The 25,622-nt window shown below is 44.1% G+C and overlaps 1 protein-coding gene across 9 annotated transcripts in view; it reads left to right on the top strand.

Annotated features, from left to right (window-relative positions):
- The window catches only part of SIN3B (SIN3 transcription regulator family member B), a 30,231-nt gene extending 10,746 nt beyond the window's left edge, over nt 1-19,485 (top strand). For 2 of the 9 annotated variants that reach the window (XM_005279038.4, XM_065578364.1), the window contains exons 7-19: nt 3,558-3,647; nt 4,057-4,175; nt 4,761-4,968; nt 6,710-6,826; nt 7,793-8,031; nt 10,970-11,153; nt 11,531-12,125; nt 12,737-12,906; nt 13,716-13,889; nt 15,085-15,177; nt 15,500-15,594; nt 16,122-16,326; nt 16,701-19,485. In XM_005279038.4, the coding sequence (XP_005279095.1) occupies nt 3,558-3,647; nt 4,057-4,175; nt 4,761-4,968; nt 6,710-6,826; nt 7,793-8,031; nt 10,970-11,153; nt 11,531-12,125; nt 12,737-12,906; nt 13,716-13,889; nt 15,085-15,177; nt 15,500-15,594; nt 16,122-16,326; nt 16,701-16,931 (2,520 nt within the window). In that variant the 3' untranslated portion in view covers nt 16,932-19,485. The remainder of the gene's footprint in view (nt 1-3,557; nt 3,648-4,056; nt 4,176-4,760; nt 4,969-6,709; nt 6,827-7,792; nt 8,032-10,969; nt 11,154-11,530; nt 12,126-12,736; nt 12,907-13,715; nt 13,890-15,084; nt 15,178-15,499; nt 15,595-16,121; nt 16,327-16,700) is intronic. The other 7 variants (XM_005279039.4, XR_010594916.1, XM_065578363.1 and 4 more) reach the window with 7 other exon arrangements.
- Nucleotides 19,486-25,622: the final 6,137 nt, after the last annotated feature.

Raw genomic sequence — 25,622 nt, 5'->3', positions numbered from 1 at the left:
GATGGTGATGGTGACTGTGAAGTGCCCAGGGGGATTAGAGAGGCTTACAAAGGCAGAAGATGCAATAATAATGGGCTATTTCAACTGTCCTCATATTGACTGAGTATATGTCACCTTGGAAGGGGATACAGAAATAAAATTTCTAGACTCATTAAATGACTGCTTCCTGGAGCAGCCAGTCCTGGAACCCACAAGAGGTGAGGCAATTTTTGAGTTAATCCTACATGGAATGCAGGATCTGGTTCAAGAGGTGAATACAACATAGCCATTCAGTAATAGTGATCACCATGTAATGAAATTTAAGATACTTGTAGGGGGATAAAATGCCAAAGAAACTCACCATGGCAGCATTTAACTTCAAATAAGGGAATGACACAAAAATGAGGAAGCTAATTAAATGGAAATTAAAAGGAACAGCCAGAAGCGTGAAATGCCTGCAAACTGCATGGAAGATGTTTTAAAACACCATAATAAAAGCTCAAACCTAATGCGTAGCCCATTTAAAAAAAAAGGACCCAAAACTGCCACCACGGGTAAACAACTGAGTAAAAGAAGTGGCTAGAGGCAAAAAGGCATTCTTTAAAAACTAGAAGTCAAATCCTAGTGAGGAAAATGGAAAGGTATTAAACTCTGGAAAGTCAATGGTAAAAGTATAATTAGGCAAACCAAAAAAGAATTTGAAGAGCAACTAACAAAAGATACAAAAACTGACAGCAATTTTTTTTTAAAGTAAATCAGAAGCAGGAAGCCTGCAAATCAGTGGAGCCACTGGACAATTAGGGTGCTAAAGGAGCACTCAAGGAAGACAAGGCCATTGTGGAGGAACTAAATTAATTATTTGTACCAGTGTTCACTGCAGAGAACGTGAGGGAGATTCCCACACCTAAGCCTTTCTTTTTAGGTGACAAAGGTTGAGGAACTGTCCCAGACTGAGTTGTCAGTAGAGAAGGTTGTGGAACAAATTGCTAGAATAAACAGTAATAAGTCACCAGGACCAGATGGTATTCACCGAAGAGTTCTGAAGGAACTCAAATATGAAATTGCAGAACTACTAACTGTGGTATGTACTCTATTGCTTAAATCAGCCTCTGGACCAGATGACTGGGGGATAGCTCATGTAACACTGATTTACCCAAAAAAAAAAAAAAAAAACCCACTCCAGATACAATCCAGGTAATTAAAGCCTCATAAACCTAACTTCAGTTACCAGGCAGATTGGTTGAAATGATAGTAAAGAACAGAATTCTCACACACAGATAAAGACAATATGGTGAGGAAGAGTCAACATGGCTTTTGTAACGGAAAATCACGCCTCACCAATCTATCAGAATTCTTTGAGAGTGTCAACAAGCATGTGGACAAGGGTAATTTAGTTGATATAATGTACTTAGACTTTCGGAAAGCCTTTGACAAGGTCCCTCACCAAAGGCTCTAAAGCATAGTAAGCTGTCATGGGATAAGAGGGAAGGTCCTCTCATGGATCAGTAATTGGTTAAAAGATAAGAAACAAAGGATCGGAATAAATGGTAAGTTTTCATAATGGAGAGCAGTAGATTGCGGGGTTCCCGAAGTATCTTTACTGTGACCAGTGCTGTTCAACATATTCATAAATGATCTGGAAAAAGAGGTGAACAATGAGCTGACAAAAGTTTGCAGACGGTACAAAATTACTCAAGATAGCTAAGTCCAAAGCTGACTGCAGAGAGTTAGAGAGGGATCTTATAAAATTGGGCAACTGGACAACAAAATGGCTGATGAAATTTAGTGCTGATAAGCACAAAGTAGCGCACCTGGGGAAAAATAATCATAATTATCCATACAAACTGATGGGTTCTAGATTACCTTTACCACTCAAGAATAAGATCTTGGGAGTCATTTGTAGATAGTTCTCTGAAAACATCATTCAGTATGCAGTGGTGGTCAAAAAGCTAATATAATGCTAGGAACCATTAGGAAGGGGATAGATAGTAAGATAGGAAATACCATAATGCCACTACATAAATCTATGGTATGCCCACACTTTGAATACTGTGTGCAGTTCTGGTTGCCCCATCTCAAAAAAGATATATTGAAATTGGAAAAGGTACAGAGAAGGGCAGCAAAAATGGTAAGGGATGTGGAATAATGTCCATACAAGGATAGATTTAAAAAGTCTGACTGTTCAATTTGGAAGAGAGACAACTAAGTGGGGGATGGGATAGAGGTCTATAAAATCATGACTGGTGTGGAGAAAGTGAATAGGGAAGTATTATTTACCCCTTCATATAATACAAAAACTAGGGGTCACACAATGAAATTAATAGGTAGCAGGTTTAAAAGAAAAGGAAGTACTTAACACAATGCACAGTCAACCTGTGGAACTCATTGCCAGGGGATGTGAAAGACAGAAGTATAACTAGGTTCAAAAAAGAATTAGATCAGTTCATGGAGGATAGGTCCATCAATGGCTATTAGCCAAGATGATTAGGGACACAACCCCATGCTTTGGGTGTCCCCAAACCTCTGACTGCCAGATGCTGTGACTCAACATAAGGGGGATGGATCACTCAAAATTGCCCTGTTCCCTCCCTCTGAAGCATCTGGCATTGGCTACTGTTGGAAGACAGAATACTGGGCTAGATGGACCATTGGTCTAACCCAGTACGGCCATTCTTATCCTTAGAATCTCTCACCACACTCACCTCACCAGTAAAATTCCAGATATCACCATGCCTTGACCCCAGTCTTCAGCCTTCTCTGGCTTCAACTCCCAACCCCCGAGAGCCAGCAGGCATCTCCCTCTGCTGCACTCCGCCTTCAGCCCTCTCCAGCCTTCTGTGCCCATCACTCTCTGGTGCAGGAACATCATCGGGCTCGTTTCTCCACTAGCTTCCTGACAGTTTCACCCTCTTGCTATGGAGAGTCTGCAGAAAGCTTCTTGCTTTATGCAACTTTGCCCAGACACCACCTCCAGTCTCCTGACTCCCAGGCAGCTCTCAACTGCCCTCTCTCTGTCTGTCCACAGGCATTTCCCCCATTGATATGGCCCATATGCGCACTCATAAAATCCCATTAGGAGTCAGTTGACAAGTCATAGGTGTACTGTCCTCTTTCCTCTTAAAGGACTAGTGCCAAACATGAAAGGAAAAGTAAAAGAATCCTTATTTTTTAAATAAATAATGGGGGCAGGGAAATGGTGTTGAAGACACTTAACAAAGGGAAGTTGAAAATTGTTTGGACAAGTGCATTGTCCCTTGATACAATATAAAGTTACATATAAGTGCTAAGTATCAGGAAAATGAGGACTTGATAGAAGGACTGAATTGGGCCTCTCCCCTTGAATAACTTGCTGTTTCCTGCAGGATTATACCCTATCATTTACCTGTCGTGCAAACCTGTTTTGTTTTTGCTCGGGGTCATTGATACAGACCTCCATGGAGGGTGTGATGTGGCAAAGCTAGTTTGTGATTTTTTGGAATAAAGGCTCAAAGCAAGGGGTAGTTACAGTTCAGTAAAATGGAAATTGTTGGTATTTGAATCAAAACCATTGAAGTAAAAATATCGAACCTTTTCAACAGAAGAAAATGAAACTGCGAGGTACCAAAGATCTGTCAGTTGCGACAGTGGGAAAATATGGAACGTTGCAGGAGTTTTCTTTCTTCGATAAGGTCAGTGATCTGGCCTCGTCCTGTTGCATGGTCTTGCTTTCAGTCAGATAGGTAGTAATTGACTGGTATTCTACGACTCTCTCTATGGTATAGTAGAATCCATTAAGTAACAGTTTCCTAACAAATGGAGGAGTTTTGGGAGGACCCTGAGGGAAACGCATACTAGTATATTCTTGTGTGTGTTTTCTCTGCTTCTCAGCAATTGTGAACCTCATAGTAGTGTAAATCCTGTTACTAAACTACTGTTTATAACAGGACACTTCTGTATGCATGCTGCTTCCAAGGTTCCGATGAGCATATGAATTTATTGGCTCTGTGCAAAAAGGCTTAGACTCTTTAAAATATCAGCATAAAAATAAAGCTAGTATACAAATGATATGAGAGTTTTTATTTTCCCTCTCTCTGCCAGGTGCGCAGGGTACTGAAGAGTCAGGAAGTGTATGAGAACTTCCTCCGCTGTATAGCACTCTTCAATCAGGAGCTAGTGTCAGGCTCAGAGCTTCTCCAGCTAGTCACCCCATTTTTAGGGTAAGTGAACTTGTCTTTCCAGTGACATGTAGGGTGTACCTTTTAAACATTTGCTATGTCACTTTTTCTCTCATGCTTCAACATGAAAACCTTATGAAGTCAAAGGTTTCTTCTGGGTTAGCAATGCCAAAATTTTAGGAATCATTCAGACAGAGGAGAAATAAAATCTGACACAACATTTAGTCCATAAAGTCTTAGAACAATGCTATAAAACAGGCAAATAGTGGTAGCAGTACCTGATGGAGGCCAATTGAGCTGTTAGCCCTCCAAGAGAAGGGAGAGTGTCTTACTGCAATGAACAACCTTCAGCAGGTTAAGGGATTCTGAAGGGAGTTCTCTCGAGCCCTCCACCAAGAGGATGGTTGAAAAGAGCCTTAAGCGGAGTGATTGATTAAAGCAGATAACATTATGGAGAGGGAGTTTAGGGCTGTGTCAAGAAAGTCCTAGGTTTCAGTTTAGTTTTGACCATGGTCTGTATGAAATATAAGAGATGGTGAAGAAAGTAATTAATACTTAATGGACAAAACAGACAGAATGTGATGATGTGGAATATAATTACTCACGTATGTCTGTTCATTTTTTAAGGAAATTCCCAGAACTCTTTGCACAGTTCAAATCCTTCCTTGGAGTGAAAGAGCTTTCATTTGCTTCTCCGCTGAGTGATCGATCTGGGGATGGAATGAGTCGGGAAATTGATTATGCTTCCTGCAAACGCATAGGATCCAGTTACCGGGCTCTTCCAAAAACCTATCAGCAGCCAAAATGCAGCGGAAGAACGGCCATTTGCAAGGAGGTACTCCAAGCTTAATACCATTGAATCCCCCGTCTGCAATGATAGCCTTTCCCAAAGCAGGCTAGTCAGTGCCCTCCACATACTGCTTTCTTATGATGATTTAGGGCTTCTCTGAAACATGGACATTGCACCAATTTAACTTAAATCACTTTGTTTAAACTGGTGCAACTTTTGTATGTAGGCTCTTATACTGGTTTAAAACTGCTTATGTCCGTTTAGGTTGCACCTGTAAATTTGCTAATCTGAGTTAAATTGCTATAAATCAGGTTTATCTGGTGATAAGAGTGCCACACATAAAGTTGCTCTGGTTTAACTAAATCAGTATAAAATCACACCTTTCATTAAACTGGTACAACTTGTTTGTGGACCCACTCCTTGTCTTTGATGATAGGTAGAAGGGGCAGCGGGAATGGGGGAGAGACGTTTTATTTCACAGCATAAAATGAGTTTTTCAGCACCAGGTATGAAGACAGACTTTGTAGCCTAGTTAGACCAGTGAGTCACCAAAAAGCAAATTTTGAGTCAAAGCCTAAAAAAAATATCCTGTGTAAGCAGGGTACAATTCTAGTATGGGGTCATTCAGAGTTGGCTGTGTTCAGTGATAGATAGGGCCCTACCAAATTCACAGCCATGAAAAACGCGTCACAGACCGTGAAATCTGGTCTTTTGTGTGCTTTTACCTTATACTATACAGATTTCACGGGGTAGAGCAGCGTTTTCTCAAATTGGGGGTCCTGACCCAAAAGGAAGTTGCAGGGGGGTCACAAGGTTATTTTAGGCAGGGGGTCATGGTATTGCCACCCTTACTTCTGCACTGTCTTCAGAGCTAGGTGGCCAGAGAGTGGTGGCTGTTAGCCGGGTGTCCAGCTCTGAAGACAGTACCCTGCCAGTAGCAGCGCAGAAGTAAGGCGACAATACCATATCATGCCACCCTTACTTCTGTGCTGCTGCTGGCGGCAGCTCTGCCTTCAGAGCTGGGATCCTGGCCAGCAGCTGCCGCTCTCCAACTGCCCAGCTCTGAAGGCAGCAGAATTAAGGGTAGCAGTACCACAACCCTCCCTACAATAACCTTGCAACCCCCTCCCCCCCCCCGCCGCACCACCACACACACACACACCCTTCTTTTTTCAGTCAGGACCCTTACAATTACAACATTGAAATTTCAGATTTAAATAGCTGACATCATGAAATTTACAATTTTAAAAATCCTATGACTGTGAAATCGACCAAAATGGACCGTGAATTTGGTAGGGCCCTAGTGATAGGGGAAGTGAACCCTGTAGGTTTAGCTTACCAGTTTGTAAAGCACTTGCTGCCTTTTGTTATAAAGGAGCATTCTGAGTCAGAGCATCTTGGCAGACAGTGGGAGTTGGGTTTAATAGAGCAACCCTCCCACCCTCCTTGGCACTGGCATTTTTGTCTCCATTATCACCAGTAGCTGACTATTACAGACAAACATCTCTTCCTCTTTTATGAAACAGCAGCAAAGGACACCTTAGAAATCTTTTGAACAATGTCTGGGTGCAACTGTTCACATACACAATGTCTGAGAAATGGTCAACACTGACATTTTAAAATTCTGACACAGATCATTGGCAGAAATACCTAGCTAGCTACCTGCTGATAGAAACACTGTTAATATACTACTTTATATTTTCCCTTGTAGAGGTCCTACCAGGTCCTCAGGAACAGGTCCTTTTTTATAGGACACTGTAGACTGTTGTCTTTGACTCTGTTGTAGGTGTTAAATGACACCTGGGTCTCGTTTCCATCCTGGTCTGAAGACTCTACATTTGTCAGCTCAAAGAAGACTCCCTATGAGGAGCAGCTGCATCGCTGTGAGGACGAACGATTTGAGGTGGTTCTGCTGTTCAACTTAGAACTTTGCAACTTGGTCTCCTGTTCATGTGACCGAGAGCCTTGAAATTATTTATAGTCAAGGCTATGTTTACGTCTCGGAAGTCACAGAAACCGTGACTTCCCGAGACCTAATAGCCAAATGCTGAACGTTTTATTAGTAGAGCCCTGAAAATCCGGGGATATCTGCTTTATATCCGTGGACCATTTTTGTGGATTGTGGATAGATACAGATCCAAATTTTATATCTAAAGCCCTGCAAATCTGTTGATATCTGCGGATGTGGATATCCACAGGTCGTTTTTGTGGATTGCAGATCAGATGCGGATACAAATTTTGTATCTGAGCAGGGCTCAATTTATTAGTTAATTCTTCTTGCTGTGTCAGTCCCTCCCCTTCTTTCTACTTTAGCTTTAGTGTGGGCTTGCTTTCCCAAGGCTGCTTTTCTCCGAAGTTAACCCTTTCACACTTCTCCCCAGTAGTGGTGATTGCTTTGTACTTCTCTAGCCTGTGGGGAGGAGGCACGAACACCATAATGCCACTGTGTATGTCACAGGAGGGAAAGGTTTCAAGAGCTTTAGGTACTCTCCTTTTCATGCAGGGCTCGGAGATGCCCCTGCTGGTACTCTTGCATGTGCTATAGCTTTAAATATTGCTTTCGGTGTAGAGGATTTTATTTCTAAGCACAATCTCTCTCTAAACCAGATATGATGTCAACTGCATCATAGCACCCTGCTTTGCCAAGGGCAAATGCAGCAGAAAATAGCCCTTAAGGAAATCTGTGGGCCAATTTTACAATTGAAAGTACTGTCGGAGCGCTCCACCTAGTGAGAATCCTCACTGGAGCCCGTGACTCCTAGCCAGTGGACACTGAAATGCAAGTACAGATTTGAGCATAGAAGAAGAGAGCAGAGACCAGCTGCTGAATCCTTTCTTACGTTGTTATATCGTTTGTGAACTTTAACAGTTGGATGTTGTCTTGGAAACCAATCTGGCCACAATACGCGTGTTGGAGAGTGTTCAGAAAAAGCTGTCTCGGATGTCTCAAGAGGACCAGGAGAAATTCCGATTGGATGATTGCTTGGGAGGAACGTCGGAAGTGATCCAGCGCAGAGCCATCTACCGTATCTACGGTGATAAAGCACCAGAAATCATTGAGAGTCTTAAGAAAAATCCGGTTACTGCTGTTCCCGTAGTTTTAAAAAGGTAACTCTTTCTTGGGTTCACCTATCATTTTTATCTAATTAGCTAATGTAGTCTTTGAAAGTTTGTCGTTTCAGAAGTTAATTACCTATTTTCATCTCGTAGGATTCTAACGCAGGACAGAGGTGAGCAATTAATGGAATATCTTTACAAAATCACTTCAATATAATAGGTCACAAAGATATTAGCTGACTCTCTTAGCCCCATCGGAGAACAGCTTAAACAATGCGAATTATGACAATGCACTGTTGCTCTTGCAGTAACAGTATGTATGTTTCAGTAGAAAATAGCCCACCACAAACTTTGTGATGATTGTGTAATACGGGGATAACTGTAACAAGATTGCTGCTTCTCCTGCCATGAAAATTGTTAAATTGGTTTTTCATTCATTTTATAAGTAAACCAAACTATTCCTTTAGTTCTGTGGGGCTTTGCCATTGTTTGGTTTCAGCTAGGATTCCTCCTCAGATAGCTTTCAGTATTAATGTAGACATCTACAAATACATTTTAAAATTAAACTTTTTTCAAATCCTCTCTTTGTAGGAAGCATTATATAAAAAATGCTTATAGTTTAATTGAAAAGCTAAGTAATCGTGTAAAAGGTTTCAGATACCTTTGGTATTAACATGTATGTTTTTTTAATTCAGTCTATAATACAGTTTCTAGTGCATGACAATCAACTGTTTCACCCCCACCCCAAGCTTGTGAATTCTTCACACTTGCACACTGTATTGCTCTGTAATGGAGCCATGAGAGGGGCTCCTTTGTTATAGTTATGCTCATCCCTGGCTTGCTGAGAAAAGTTCCTTTCTGCACTAAAACTTCTTTTAGTCCCATTTAGAGGAAGAGAGGATTTTATTTTTTGAAAATATGAGGTTAATTGGACGTGTCATTTTGAATGAGACTTTGGAATAGTGGGGGTGAGGAGGGTATGCCTTTTTTGAAAATTCTAATTTTTTTTGTCCAGTCATAACTGAAAAACCTCTTTATGGATTAATCTCCACTGAGAACCAGCTGATTCCAAGGGTGTGGTGGTGTTAGAGGTGATCTCTGCATATGGTGCAGCACTGTTACAGGTCCAATGACCGTTACATAACTAGTGCCATATAATCTCAACTTACATTTTTAACAGCAGGTTTTTATCGCCATTTTTCTCCAAAGAGCCTCTGCTTGCTAGGCGTGGGCATCTCATGTTGATTTTTCCCTTTAAAATTATAATTAAAATTAAGCTGTTCAGCATGTATTTTAAAAAGAGAGACAATACAGTATCAAGCGGAGTGCCCCAAGGGTCGGTCCTGGGCTCGGTTTTGTTCAATATCTTCATTAATGATCTGGAGGAGGGTGTGGGCTGCACCCTCAGCAAGTTGGAGATGACACTAAACTGGGAGGAGTGGTAGATACGCTGGAGGGTAGGGATAGGATACAGAGGGAGGACCCAGACAAATTAGAGGATTGGGCCAAAAGAAATCTGATGAGGTTCAGCAAGGACAAGTGCAGAGTCCTGCACTTAGGACGGAAGAATCCCATGCACTGCTACAGACTAGGGACCGAGTGGCTAGGCAGCAGTTCTGCAGAAAAGGACCTAGGGGTTAACAGTGGACAAGAAGCTGGATATGAGTCGACAGTGTGCTCTTGTTGCCAAGAAGGCTAACGGCATTTTGGGCTGTATAAGCATTGCCAGCAGATCGAGGGACGTGATCATTCCCCTCTATTCTGCATTGGTGAGGCCTCATTGGGAGTACTGTGTCCAGTTTTGGGCCCCACACTACAAGAAGGATGTGGAAAAATTGGAAAGAGTCCAGCAGAGAGCAACAAAAATGATTAGGGGGCTGGAGCACATGACTTATGAGGAAAGGCTGAGGGAACTGGGATTGTTTAGTCTGCAGAAGAGAAGAATGAGGGGGGACTTGATAGCTGCTTTCAACTACCTGAAAGGGGGTTCCAAAGAGGATGGATCTAGACTGTTCTCAGTGGTACCAGATGACAGAACAAGGAGTAACGGTCTCAAGTTGGGGAAGGTTTAGGTTGGCTATTAGGAAAAACTTTTTCACTGGGAGGGTGGTGAAGCACTGGAATGGGTTACCTAGGGAGGCGATGGAATCTCCTTCCTTAGAGGTTTTTAAGGTCAGGCTTGACAAAGCCCTGGCTGGGATGATTTAGTTGGGGTTTGGTCCTGCTTTGAGCAAGGGGTTGGACTAGATGACCTCCTGAGGTCCTTCCAACCCTGATATTCTAAGAAAATCCGTCTCACCCTCCAACTGTTCTCTCCCTGGTGCGTGAGCTTTTAACTTCCCCCATCCCCAACTGCCAAGTCTCCTGTTCTGAATGCCATCTATGGCATTTTCACACAACACCCACTGTTCCTGGACCCTGCTCTGTGACAGCTTCTTTAGTGCCTGTGAGGAAAATTTAGCTCTGCCCCTCACTTCTGAGCCATTCCCACTTCCCAGCATATCTGCCTGGTCAGATGGAATCCTTGTATTTAAGACAGAGACAGTTAGGTGGAGATCTCCTAGGACCCGAGAAAATTGTTCCAGAAAAAGGAGGGCAGAGTTAAGGTGTGTAGCCCTAAGGATTAATCTGCTTGTCTGTATAAATATATCTTTCTTATAAAATGAGTATTTGATGCATTAGATTTATAGATTTTATATTAAAAGTAAGTTTAGCTGTCATGCAAGAGACCTACCTACTAACCCACCCCAAATCAGGCTACAGGCGTAGGCATCTCTACTGTGGATTGCTTGAGCTTCTGGCACTTAAGAGGTTTTTTGAACTACAGTATTTTATATTCCCAGCCATAACTATTTACCAAAGTTTTTTTTTTTTTTCTTTTCCCCTGGGAATACTGAAAGTCTTGCTGTGTCTCAGCAGGCTGCTTTTAAAACATTGTGTGTGAATTTCTGTGGTATGGTTTTCAAATTGTCTGTTCTGCATTATGCAGGTTGAAAGCAAAAGAGGAGGAATGGCGGGAAGCCCAGCAGGGCTTCAACAAGATCTGGCGGGAGCAGTATGAGAAGGCGTACTTAAAGTCCCTTGACCACCAGGCTGTCAACTTCAAACAAAATGACACCAAAGCCCTGCGCTCCAAGAGCTTGCTGAATGAGATTGAGAGCGTCTACGATGAGGTGTATATGTTAACAAACAATCGATCCTGTCTGTTTATATTGTTCTGTATTACGGTAATGCCCAGAAGTTCAGATCAGAATTGGGTCCCTGTTGTGGGAAGCGCTGTACAAACATAGAGGAAGATACCATCCCTACCTACCCTGAAGAGCTCATAATTTAAGATGACAAGAGTGGGTGAGAAGAATGCTCGAAAATATATATAACTTGTAGAGAAAGATGTAAGAGAAATAGCATATGTAATCCCATAAATATCCCCTTTCCTCCTCTGTCCCCCAGCCTAGCCATTAACACTTGGGGTGTGTGTGTGTGTGTTGTGGTGGGAATGGCTCTTGAGGCTGGATTGGAAGGGTCTGACTGATTTGTCTCTTGATGACAGCACCAGGAGCAGCATTCAGAGGGGAGAGGTGCCACCACGAACGAGCCTCACCTCATCTTCATCTATGAGGATAAACAGATTCTAGAAGATGCGGCTTCGCTCATTAGCTACTATGGGAAACGACAGCCCACTATCCAGAAGGAAGATCAGGCCACCATTCGGCAAATAGTGCATCACTTTGTACCGCAGCTGTTTTTCTCTCCGCTCCCGGACCACAGTATTTCTGAAGAGTCGACTGATGAGGACAGAGAAAACCATCAGGGACAGAACCTGGATGCTCCTGAGCTACGAAAGAAACATGTGCCTGGGCCTCCAAGCAGCCCTCTGGAGGAGAAAGCTGGCTTCTGTGACGCCGCTGCTGCTGAGCCTCACAAAACTCTGGACGACGTTTATAGTCTGTTCTTTGCCAATAATAATTGGTATTTCTTCCTCCGCCTTCACCAGACTCTTTGCTCCAGGCTCTTAAAGATTTATCGTCAGGCTCAGAAGCAGCTTCTAGAGTATCGGACTGAAAAGGAGAGGGAGAAACTCCTCTGTGAGGGAAGGAAAGAAAAGTCCAATGATCCAGCCATGGAACTGAGATTGAAACAACCAAGTAAGAGCATTCTGCAGTCTGGAAATTATTTTGCTGTTAGCATTCTGAGTGCCTTATGCAGAGGCCACTTGCAGTGACTGAGACCAGCTGGCATGACTATGAGGAATATAGATACTGAGACCTCTCCAGTGTCTGAGAATTATGGATTCATAACTAATGTTACCTGCATGTATTAACCAGGATAGTTAGGGGATAACTTACAAGCCAAGGGACACATTTTTGTTCATTTAGACCTCTACAAGCCCATTGGCTGTTGTTCGATATATACCTTATGTCTTCTATGTAGGTATTTCTAGAACATGGGAAAATACTGTTATGAAGTGTCTTGGAGTTTGTTGCTTACATTTAAAATACATACACGTGTGAGTTGAGTCAAGCACTGCCCCAGTAACCATTTCAGATAGTCACACTGTTCTCATGGGGTCTTCCGTGTGCTGTCAGTGGCATCTGGAAAGATGTGGTTGGTGCTGCACTTGAAGTGTCGTGTCTTGTGTCTAAAAATATTCTTGGTGCCAAATGTCCTAGATCTAGAGCAGTTATCTCTTCTGTCCCCTGTCTCGGGACCACCCTCTGCCTCCTGTATGCAGTGACTGCTGTTTTCTCCTGCCCAGGTGAGGTGGAGTTGGAGGAATACTACCCAGCATTCTTGGATATGGTGAGAAGTTTGCTGGATGGGAACATTGACCCCACGCAGTACGAGGACACTCTGAGGGAGATGTTCACTATCCACGCCTACATCGGCTTCACCATGGACAAGCTGGTGCAGAATATTGTCCGCCAGGTAATTGTCTCTCAAATCATCTCTTAGTGCTTCCACAGCGCAGTTGGTGGACAGCCCCTCCTTGTCCTATTGATAAACAGGTCTGTCTGTGTGTATGAGAGAGCTCGCAAAGGTGAGGGTAAAGGTGAAGAGGAACTTCACCTTGGAGTGACACTTGGAATGTATCTCCTGGTGAGACAGGCATTCAGCTCTCCGTTTCCCTCCGTGTCTCTCCCTAGCTTAAAAATCCTGAGTATCACAGTTTAAAGGAATTGGCATTTGAAAATCTAGGCCTGTGGACTTGCAGCTTCTGTAAGCTTCAGTATTCCCTCTTTGTTTTATATAGTACCATTAGGGTTACAAGGTATCCTAAAAACATAAGAAGCCAAGATTTCTCCTGAGGTGTTTATACAACTGTTAGGTGGTGGTGGAAAAAAGGCAGAGGAAATAGTCAAAGGAAACGACTATTGGTAAAAACAGGAGAAAATGCAGTTTGTGAGCTGAAATTCCTATGGCCAGTTAACTTACGACTACACATCTCATTGATTTCTCTGCTGGTGACACTTGACTGTCCCCACCAGAGCCATTGGGAAGCTCTGATTACGAGTTGAATTAGACGATTCACACTCACTATATTATCAAGCTCTCCATTACCACTTTAGCAATTAGATGTTTAAACAAATGCTTTGCCTTGACTGCCCCTTGCTCCCTCTGTTACATTCATTGCAAAATGGGAGAGGGGGACAGAGGTAAGGGAATAGTGTGGGTTGCACCAGTGTATGTAACACTCTTGCTAGAAACTTGCTGACTCCCTTTTCTCTTGATAATAGCTTCACCATCTTGTGAGTGATGATATCTGCCTGAAGGTTGTAGAGCTCTACTTAAGTGAAAGAAAGCGAGGTGCTGCTGGAGGCAACCTATCCTCCAGGTGTGTCCGGGCAGCCAAGGAGACCAGCTATCAGTGGAAGGCTGAGCGCTGCATGGCAGATGAGAACTGCTTCAAGGTGAGAGCTTGCTTCAGGGGAATTACCCGCAGCAGAGGGGAACTAGACTGGGGTGGTGCAGACAGCAGCAGTCTGATGCTCTCCTGATAGCCCATCTCCCAAGAGATGAGCCGAATCCTGTTACTTAGGGCCAGGGGAGTTTAATTTATCTCTTGAATCAGATGGCTGGGGAGTTTTCCTATCTTTGTAGCTCCTAGCCAAGGAGGCTGTGACCAGGCGCCCGCCAGAGAGTTTGCTCCTATTCAGATACACAGGAATCCATTGAGTGAATATATTACTTTTCAGATAGTTCCATGGGGGCATGTGGCACTTTGGAGGCAAATAAAAAGACAAAGCTCTTTCCTGATAGGGCAGCGTGCAAGGAGAGGGCTTCTGCCCTCTCGGCACAGCATGAATGCTGGCTGCGCTCAGACCTAGGCAAGTCCAAAAGGGCGTGGTGAGTTTCAGTGCTAGGGTTAAAGTTTGGAGGCTTTGTGGACAGTGAATTTCAAGGAAGAATTTGAATGTGGAAGGATGGAGTCTTAAGGCATCTTTGCAGAGGGCCCAGGAGGTTAGTTCCAGGGGGACTGGTGGGGAGGCAGAGGGAAGAGATGGTGCTTATAGTAGCCAGCACAGGTGTTAACCAAAGCTTTGGAGCGTGGTTCTAATAATAAAGATTGAATTAAGAGGAAAGTCTTGTAGAGGAAGGACAGGCAGCATTTGGCAACAGTTTGGACAGGCATGAGTAAGTGTCAGAGAAGCCTGATATAACATCAGAGTGGTGAGGAGGATAGAGGAGCAGTTAGCAGTATTGGAGGGCGAAGGGTCAGGAGGAGGACTGGAAGGAAGGATGGAGCTTTGTTTTGATGTATTAAGTTTGAGGAGTTACTGTGCCAAGGGTGATGGGGCAGGCAGAGAAGGAGGGAACACCCAGGGTGAGTGGGGGAGGGCAGAGCTTGAGAGGTTGAAGGAACATCTGCATAAAGGTGGTATTGAAATCCCCAAGGACACAGTGTAGAGGAATGGAGAAAGTGGTAGCAAGAACTGAGCCTAGGTTTGTGTGTGGTCAAGCATCAGGGTGCCATGTTGTATATTCACCTCTTCTCCAATCTGTCATGTTCAGCTGAATTTCCATGAAAATTCAGCACACTGATCTGGGCTCCTGCCCAGCTCTGGAGGCTGCAGGTGACGTCCCCTGTGTCTCACTTCATTACAGGTAATGTTTCTTCAGAGGAAAGGGCAGGTGATAATGACCATCGAGCTACTAGACACAGAAGAAACCCAAACAGAAGACCCTATGGAGGTTCAGGTAATTAAGGTGCAAGGACTATGGAATCGCCTCTGTGCCACTGTGACAAAGGAGGCTGCCAGGAATGTTCCCTTCCATTTCATTCCAAATTGGGGGACAGGCTTTCCCAGGACATTGAGTGTACTTGGGGTAGAGCATGTGGAGGACTGTGTGTCCTTGATATAGAGGCTGCTGATACAGAAGTGGATTTAAACGCAAATTGGCTCAGGGTGGTTGGGTTAGGTACAGGCAGCTTTAAAAGCAGCCTAGAAATACACTATTAGGGCAACTGAGTTTATTCTGACTGGGGAGATATGACTTGGAAACGGTCTTTCTTGTATAGCACTTGGCTAACTACATGGAACAGTACGTTGGGGTGGAGGGCGTCCCAAACAACCAGAACGATGGCTTCTTACTGAAACCGGTCTTTCTGCAAAGGTGAGCTCTCCCCTTTCCCTGGTGTCTTGCCCACAACAGCTGGTTCTGCTGCTGCCCTGTGTGTTGAGATTATTTTGGTTCTATTCCTGTCTGGAAGAGTCCCTTAAAATTTTATTTCTCTTGCACTTTCCAGCCTTAGCAACTCAAAACCAATATACTGTACACACTGTTCCAGAGAAATACAGGCATTCTGGGGTGCAGGTTTGCAGCCAGTGTGTGGCGCTCTGCACAAGGGCATTGAGGGCAGCACTCAGGTTTTCACAGACTACAGAGTGTACAGTAAGGAGAAGAGAGTAGGACTGTCTTCTAAGCAGTCCCTCCTTTGGGGGGGAATTTAAGGCCTAATCCCTTCTGCACTTCATCACAAAAGTGTGCCAACCTTGGGGGTAAGGGGATGGTTTGGAAGCAAAGTTCCTGGGAAGAGCCAGGCATAGGAATGTGAATTTCATGCTCTGATCTTTAGTGACTAGGAGGGTGGAAGCTGAATAGCCAGGGATTTTAAAGTATAATACTTGGTTTTGTCCTAGGAACCTTAAAAAATTCCGCAAGTGGCAATGCAAGCAAGTGAGAGCTCTACGGAGTGAAGTGAAGAGTTCCTGGAAGAGGCTGATCGGGGTGGAGAGTGCATGCAACATGGACTGCAGGTTCAGGCTCAACACCCACAAAATGATGTTCATCATGAACTCTGAGGATTACATGTACAGGCGTGGTACTCTCTCCCGAGCCAAGCAGGTGCATGTCCTGTTATTCTCTCAACAGCTCAGGCACTGGCAGAGATGGGGAACTTGAACTGCGAGACCTGCAGTGACAGGAGTCTCGTGGCTGAATTCCTACAGACTGCTCCCTGGAGTTACATCTCCACATTGGCTGAAATAGCAAAGGAATTCGTAAATGCTGTATAGTTTAGTTTACTGGGCATAGCTTTACCTTGCAAGCTGCACAGGAGGATAGTTCCATTTAAGAAGCAGAAGCCTCTAGAGGCAGGTATAAGAGATATGTGCTTCTCTGGTTGTTTTAAAGCATGAATGTCTCAAGTGTCCGGAGAGCTGAAGATTTAACCTTCTCCCCTATGAGCCTTTCAGTGACCTTTCCTGTCCTTGTCTCAGGTGCAGCCCATGGTTCTGCTCAAGCACCACCAGCAGTTTGAAGAGTGGCACAGCAGGTGGCTAGAAGAGAATGTTACAGTGGAGGCAGCAGAACTGGTTCAAGACTGGCTCATGGGCGATGAGGACGAGGACATGGTCCCGTGCAAAACAACTTGTGAGACGGTGAATGTCCATGGGGTCCCCGTGAATAGATACAGAGTCCAGTACAGTCGCCATCCAGCCTCACCATGAGCAGAGACTCGTCCCCGTGACCATGCCAAGCAGGAGCTTTGCCGGCAAAACACTTTTACTCTGAGACTAGTGGTGGGAATGCAATGTATGTATTAATGATATTTATCCAAACAGCATTTTACTTTGGGTTATGATGTATTTTCCATATGGCATAGAACTGTCTCCTCGCAGTGTAATCCTCCAGGCTATGTCATCGTGAAGAGAGCTAAAGCCATTCCTGGAAGAGGGCTCTTAGCATTGCCACTCTGTACAGTAGCTTTCTAGCGTCAGCCTACCACAAGTCAGCCGGCGTGGGAAAGGCCGAGCAAGGTGGGCTGGCTACTTGGGGGGTGCCAAGTGCTCAGCTCCAGAAGGGCTGCCAATGGCTGCTGCGTTGGAGGGACAGGCCACGCTGGCCTGGCTGCTGGCAGGGTGGCTGAGGGGGCTGCCTGCTCTAGCCAGTGTAGAGCATGATGGGGGCTAGAGCGGACACTGGCAGCTGCTTCCTCTTTTTGAAGTGTTTAATGTTTCATGTCCCTCTGCATTTCATGCCATGCCTCAGTCTGCAGAACTTCTTAACAGAACCCCTCAGGGCCAGTGGGCCCGGAGCACTCGGCACAGATCACTGGCTTTGCCATGGGTGCGGGTACTCAATTGCGTTATCAGTTCACACGAATGAGGCTATGAATGCCGCGTGCATTACTGCTGCTGTGGTGAGGAAATGCCAAATCTCGAGACATCGAGGGAAATGAGACCCTCGACTTTTAAAACAGCTAGATTGGCTAAGGGTTTCAGAACAGGCGCTAATCAGAAATGGCTCCATGGGCTGCGTTGCTGAGCAAGTGAGCCCAGGCACATTCTCTGCCTCTGCAGAGAATTCTGTATTGGATCCCCTGTCAATCTTTATAAAACTGTGTCATGCTGCAATATCCTGCCTTCTCATTTCAGGAACTGCTTGAAGCTGGAATAAAATCCATGAGGAGGTCTGGGTTTTTTGTTTGTGTTTTGCATGCTGATTGACAGCCTCTGGAGACTGTATGTTGCAGTCACATCTTAGTACTGCTGGGATAATAACACTTACAAAGTGGATCAGTAGATGGAGCTCTTAAAGCATGTTTGCATTGGCTTGGAGGGTTTCCTAGATGCTGCTCTTTTGCTGATGTCTGTACAGATGCTCTCTTTTGCAGTGACGCACAGAAATGTGTATTCAGAGGAGGATTCTGTCCAGGCTTAAGCAGTGTAGACAAGCTATTCCATTGACACTTTCTGCACCTCCTCCTGAACTCTGCCCCCCCCCCCCCCCAAAAAAAAAAAACCACCCACCCACTATGCTCCAAACCACACAGAACTCTACATTCGTCTTCTGACTTAAACCTAACAAAAGGACCAGAAAGTTCAGAGTCAAGGCAGCCCTGCAGCCCCATCCTCACTTCACTTGTGTATTGCAGGAGCCTGGGAATAGCACACAATCCTGTGTAAAATACGTGGTGTCATGAGGCAAATCTAGGTTCTTTTCAGCCCTGACTCCAAGGTCTCCTGGCCTTTGTGGGGGAATTGGACCCCCTAATGTGTTTGTTTCTGTGGTTTGGTTTTTATGGTTATAATTTCTGCTGGACCCAAGTAGCAGCCTATGGGAGTCGTGCTGTGTTTATCCCACTGTACTGCATTTGGTTTTGCAGTTGTCTCACTTGACAGCAGAAGAAATGGGCCATTTGTGCACATTTGACCTAAAACTGTACCAGTTGTTTCTTTTTTGCAAGATAATCTGTGACCGTTTGGCATTTGTGGCCACATGCACATCCATTGCCAGCAGTGCGCTTTGTACCATGAACCCAGATTCTCATTGTCCAGGGCTCAACTGATGCCAGTGGCAGAAATGATATGAAGGTTTTTTTCAAAGCCCTTGACTTGTTTTAGGTAAGTTTAGGTAAGGGATGGAGCTCTGTAAGAGGTTAGGATAGATCTGACTAGTGCAACATCCTCTTTTCCTCTACACAGCTCTACAAATGCACCTCAGTCCTGTTCAACACTCTGCTGTCCCAAGCAGAGATGACCAACTGTGCCAAATTTTGTTATGGTTTTGTGATACAGACAAATGTTTACTAGAAAGTAGCTTGCAACTTGTGGCTTAAAATGCAATTGATTCTAAGTCTCCCAGGGTGCGTAAGGCTAATACACGCATGGACCCTGGTCAGTCTCCCCAACATTTTTAAGTGTACTTCAGGTATTTTTAAGCATCCTTATTTTGTAAACCTTAATTTATAATCTGAATGGATTAAGTGAGAATTTCATCCTTTACAGCACTATTGTCTCAAATGTGATAGTAGCAAATGATGTGAATGAAACAAGTGGGTGGTGCCAATGTGTTTGAGAGCGGCCTGCTAACATTTGAGATTTCAGCATTTGAACGCTGTCTATCTTCTAGCATGAAATTGATTAAAGAAAGTTTGTTCTTCCATTTTTTTGAAGGATCTTTGCTTTGGGGCTTGTAATTGCTTTGCCAGCTCTTTGAATGTAGTTTTTTTAATATTTATTTGCACATTCAAGTAAAATAAAATATTGATTTTAAAAGTCAGCAGCTCTCACTGAGTTCTCTGTTTTAAGTGAATTTAGAGCTGGTGACAGCCCTGGAGACTGAAGACTCATTTCTAACTATAGAACAGCCTGATAACAGGCTATACAGATGTCTGTAAAGGCAGGTGCAGGACAGCCAGTGCCACCTTGTGATCTGGATATCTGTTTGTTGTCGCCTGCACCGAGACTTCCAATTCACTTAATACTGGCCAATAGGCTGTCCTCAAAAAGGAAACAACTTGTGGCCATTAGCATCTTGGGCTGGTTTTGAGTGACTAGACTAGAGGTTCTTGCTGCTACTCCATTACCAGTGCCAACCGTTCTTCTTATCTCATCTATAAAAACACTGCTTTTCTGGATCTGACTAGCAGTTGTATGTAGGGGCTGGTGCCTTGAGTATTTGACTTTCCTTGGTCTACCCCAAACAGGGCCGGCACCAGCTTGGCAAGCAGGTGCTTGGGGCGGCTGCTCAGGAGTGGGGCGGCACCTCCAGCTATTTGGCGGCAATTCGGTGGACGGTCCCTCACTCCCGCTTGGAGCGAAGGACCTTCCGCCGAATTGCCGCCGCAAATCGCAATCGCGACTTTTTTTTTTTTTTTTTTGGCTGCTTGGGACAGCCAAAACTCTGGAGCCGGCCCTGTCGCCAAAAGTGATGGTGCCGTGGTTTCTGGGTTTCATTTTCAAGTGCCAGTGAAAAGTGGAAACATTTATTTGGCTTTAAATACTCTGGCCAAAATGTGCCCTTCACAGAGAGCTGGGGGCATTTGACCCATCTAAAAATCAGGCCACTTCTTTAAGTGTAAGAGATGATTTAGGTGCCTAACTTTAAATCACCCAAGCTTGAAAATCTGAGCCATTGTCTGCATGAATGAAACATCACTGTAAAAAAGGCTAATGCAATCCTAGGATGCAGCAGGCAAGGTATTTCCAGTAGAGATATAGAAGTGTTATTACCATCATATAAGATGATACGAGACCCCTCATCTGCAATACTGTCCAATTCTGATCTCCCATATTTAAGAAAGATCAATTCAAACTGGAGACAGGTGCAGAGAAGGGCTACTAGGATGTTCAGAGGAATGAAGAACCTGCCTTATGAGAGGAGACTTCAGGAGCTACCTTGTTTAGCCTAACAAAACAAAGGCTGAGGGGAGATATAATTGCTCTCTATAAATACATCAGTGGGATAAACACCGGGGGGGGGGGGGAGAGTTATTTCAGTTAAGGGCCAATATTGGGACAAGAACAAACGGATATAAATGACCAACAAATTTAGGCTTTACATTAGACAAAAGTTTCTAAGGAGTCAAGTTCTGGAACAGCCTTCTAAAGGGAGTAATGGGGGCAAAAAACCTAACTTGTTTCAAGACTGAACTTGATACATTTATGGAGAAGGTGGTATTATAAGGTTGCCTACAATGGCAGTGGCCCATCTGTGACTGCAATTAGCAAATATCCCCAATGGCAGGAGATGGGACACGGTAGTAACTCAGAGCCCTCCCACCTCCTCCAGAGAATTCTTTCCCAGGTGTCTGGCTGGTGGGTCTCAGGATCTAGCTGATCACCATATCCAGGGTGGGGAAGGAATTTTTCCCCAGATTAGAGGGGCAGAGACCCTGGGTGGGAAGTTATCGTCCTCTACAGCGTGGGGCACAGGTCATTTAGGGGTTTGAACTAGAGTGAATGGTGGCTTCTCTGTAACTTGAAGTCTTTAAATTAAGATTTGAGGACTTCAGTAACTCAGCCAGAGGTTACTATTACAGGAGTAGGTTGGTGAGGTTCTGTGGCAGCAGATCTGACTAGATCAGGGGTAGGTAACCTATGGCACGTGTGCCGAAGGCGGCACGCGAGCTGATTTTCAGTGGCACTCATACTGCCTGGGTCTTGACCACCAGTCCAGGGGGCTCTGCATTTTAAATTAATTTTACATGGAGCTTCTTAAACATTTTAAAAACACTAGTTTAGTTATATATTATAGACTTATAGAAAGAGACCTTCTAAAAACATTAAAATGTATTACTGGCACGCGAAACCTTAAATTAGAGTGAATAAATGAAGACTCGGTACACCACTTCTGAAAGGTTGCTGACCCCTGGACTAGATCATGATGGTCCCTTCTGGCCTTAAAGACTGAGGCTGTGAATCACAAAAACAAGTGTCCTTCAGCCCGTCTGGCTATCTGTAATACCTTGCGCATCACATTCATAATGTTTTTTATCCTCAGGACACCATCACAAGGTAGAGAAGTAGTATTGGCTTCATTTTACAGACAGAAACTGAAGCTCATAGATTAGTGACTTGACCAGTGCCACCCAGGGAATCTGTGGCAGAGCAGAGAATTGAACCTAGGTCTACTGAATCCTGGGGTGGTATATTATGACTGGATCATTCTTCCTGGTCAGACGTGGCCATTACCACAGATCTGGTATTGAAAGAACAGACTAAAATTGTCTCCCCTTTTGCTGTGTATTATAATAGTTATATTCTCTATTATTTCCTCCTCTGAGCACTTGCCTACTAGACTAAAATGCTGCAAGTACTTGGTTGCAGCGCTGCTACAAGCAGGATCCTCTAGTATCTCTCAGACCCTAAAAAAGACATTATATACTGTGTTTTGTTTAAGTGCTAAATGCAATTAAAGTATTTTTCAGTCCAGGTCCAGTCTGCTTGGAGCCCATCTCTCTAGTCCAGTATCTGGGAGCTTTAATCATACTCTTCTGCAGCTCCTGCTCTGTAAAATGGGATGTGGTTAGCCTTCCTGGAACCTGCCTGCTAGCCATTTTGTTTTCTAGTGTAGGCTGCCAAGGCTCTGTTAGAGCTAAGCAAAGATGGCCTGAGATGGAGAAAGCAAAGAGCCCATGAGGTGGCACAATCGCTCTATGAAAAGGCAGCTTTTTAAAGGAAAGTGACTTTAAAAAAAAAAAAAAAGCTCTGCAGAACTCACTGCACAAACTTCTGTTTGTTTCCAGCAGCACCCACATGGTGCTAGGTGCTGCACAAACATGATCCGATCCTGGCTCCCTAAGCGCTTACATGCTAAATTAACCTCTGAAGCTAAATAAAAGAGGGATTCAATAAAGTTACTTCAGTTCACAAGTCTTTGGAACATGTGCTTAAATTTATTGCAATAAACTGCAATCATGAAAATAGTCTGTCACCTCTGGCCTTCCCAAATTCCTGCATAATAACAGAGGTAACTATCTTCCCAGTGAGCTCTAGCTAACAAAAGAATTAATGTATATTTTTGCAAAGGAAGCTGCAGTGATGTGACCCAGATCTGAAAGGAGTTTCCTTTACATCATTCTTAATACTTCAGTTGCCATAACAAAATGGAACTGTCCTTTTTTGTTCAGTGTATGATTTGCTCACAAGGAAACAAGCTGTTTTTCTGTTTCTCCTATAGATAATCCTCTGATGCATAAACTGCATGGGATAATTTGACAAAAAAAAATACAGGGTTGGTGCCTGTGAGGACACAATACACTTTATACAAAGGCCTCCTCTCAGAAATCTTGGCCATCTTACAAAGAAAATGTCCCCCAGGCTACAAGGGAGGGAATAGGCGCTCTGAAGGGACAGCCAGATCCTGACATCATCCAGTGCAGTCTGAGCTCAGACAGAAATCTCATCAAGTGAGCAACTTTAATGGCAAAGAACAAAATTTGTTTAAAAACATTTTTCTTGATAGTTGGATGAAATAGGCATGAATTATTTTCTAATTCAAACAAATGGGAAACACTAAAGGGAGTAGCTGGACTCTGTTTAATACTTTGCTTTTTATTTTACATGTTCCTGTACTATATGCTGCAAACTCCTAGCAGAGAGCATGAGCCTGTGAGCACGCAGGAATGACCTAGGAACTCCTCCTCCCCCGGACAGTAAAATGGGATTATTCCTTCACACACAGTAGCTAACTCCAGTGCAATGCTAGGTGACTTTGTCTTAATCAAATCAGGCAGCCATTCCACCTTGCCCTTATCATGTAAGTTACAGCTTGGTCTGAAATCACAACCTATGTGAATTCTAGAGCTTGATCGAACCCCAAATAGCAGCTGCTTTGCACAGTTAGTGCTGCCAAGAAACCCAGCTCATCTGGAAGTGTCTGTGTCAGGGAGGGAATGCCCCATCCCAAAGGCCTTGTCTCTACAGACAGGAAATTGACCTGCAGGACGGTTCTGGAATAACTCGCCTCCTTTAGCAGGACACAGCACTGGGACAATTACTCTGCTTTGCAACCAGAGTAATCATTCTACAATAAAATCACTTTTATTTTAGAACAGAGTCCAACCAGGAATTATTCCCCCACGTAGACAAGCCCAAAGTCTGTGAGCTCCCATCCAAGGTAAAGGACACTAGCAACGAACAAGGGCTTTACTCTTTCTAAACATTTATATTAGGGAAGTGGGTAGAGGCCAAGGTCCTGTATGCTCCAAAAAGGTGGTAAATGGCAGTCTCTGCCCCCAAAGAGCTCCACTAAAAGCCAGAGCCTACTGGGTGTTACACTTACTGTGCCTTGGCTTCTTGAGTGTTAGCTCTTTGGGAAACATAATAAGATGTGCTCAATCAAGGAGCAGTGAATACTGAGGTTGCTGCAGTTTTCATAGGTGAGGGTCACACAAATTATTGCAGGTCTGTGGCCTCTATATTTACCATGTTCCTCTTCCCACCTCCTTTAAATACATCCATCTGGGCACCCGCCCTGCCTGGGACCTGGATGGGGTCCTTGGTTCAAACTGAGTGAGATCACGAATGGTCAGTTTACATGTCTAATCCTGTTGCCATATCAACAGCTACAAGAAGCAAATTCTATAAAGGAAATGCCAATTGAACAGCAAGAACCCAGCAGCGGCCTGCATCCTGGAGCTGCTTCCTGGGGAGGGTTATGTTGGGAGTGTCATTCTATGGCCTCTCGTTCTTACTTATAGGAGCCTGGACTCTACCTGGGAATCAGAGACTGAAAAAGATTTGGTGGTCATGGTAGATAATCAGCTGAACATGAGTTTACAGCAACACTGTAAAGGGCTATTGCAACCATTGGATGAGTAGACGGGAGTCTCAAGTAGGAGAAGAGAAGTTATTTTGCTTTGGTATTTGGTGCTGCAACTGCTGCCGGAATATTGTGTCCCATTCTGGTGCCCCCAATTCAAGGATGTTGATTCAGTGGAGAGGGTTCAGAGATGAGCCATGAGAATGATTGAGCATCTTTATAAGGCATGTTCTTTAATCTGTTTAGCTTCAAAGAGATGAAGGGGTGAGATGATTACAGTCTATAAGTACCTACCGGGGGAACAATAATTTCATAATTGGCTCTTCAATCTAGCAGAGAAAGGCATAACATGATCTAAGGGCTGGAAGTGGAAACTAGACAAATTCAGACTGGAAATAATGCATACATTTTTAAATGGTGCGTAATTAACTACTAGAACAACTTGCCAAGGGTTGTGATGGATTTTACAGCACTGACATTGTTAAAAAAATCAAGATTGGATGTTTTTCTGAACAATTGGCTCTAGGAATTATTTTGGGGATCTATGGCCTGTGTTATACAGGTGCTCAGACTAGATCACAAAAATCCCTTCTGGCCTTGGAAGCTATTGAATACTAGGGAAAAAATCCAGCAAACCAGAGTGAAGACAAATGGCTGGCTGGCGGGTTTGGGTCAGAACAGGGACCGTGGCTCTAGGGTGATGCAAGCTTTAGGATCAGTTATTAGTTACTCTGCGCTAGAGCTGTGCAGGGCACTTTACCCTGCAGAGAATGACTGAATCCTAGTCCCAAGGCACTTACAATCAATAGGCAGCTGCAGGTTGGGGATTGGGTGTGGGATGGGGGAGGGTGTCTGGGGAAAGACCACAAAGTCACAGCCTAAGCCAGGGGTTTGCAACCTTTTTTCATTTGCAGATGCCCTAACGACTTAGAATGGAAGTGCAGACCCCTTTGGAAATCTCAGACATAGTCTGCGGACTGCTGGGGTTCCACGGATCACAGGTTGTAAATCACTGGCCTAAGCAGTCAAGGAGGCTGATACAAAGTAGTACACAGAGAACGTTTTACATGCTCAAGACCACCTTCTCCATAAGGCTCCTTGCAAAAGGGAAATTGGAGCAGGGACTTAGAGATGTGCCATGGGGGATAGAA

This window comes from Chrysemys picta, chromosome 25 (genome assembly GCF_011386835.1).
Source record: "Chrysemys picta bellii isolate R12L10 chromosome 25, ASM1138683v2, whole genome shotgun sequence".
In the NCBI taxonomy this organism is placed as follows: Eukaryota; Metazoa; Chordata; order Testudines; family Emydidae; genus Chrysemys; species Chrysemys picta.
This window is presented reverse-complemented; position numbering and strand designations above follow the sequence as displayed.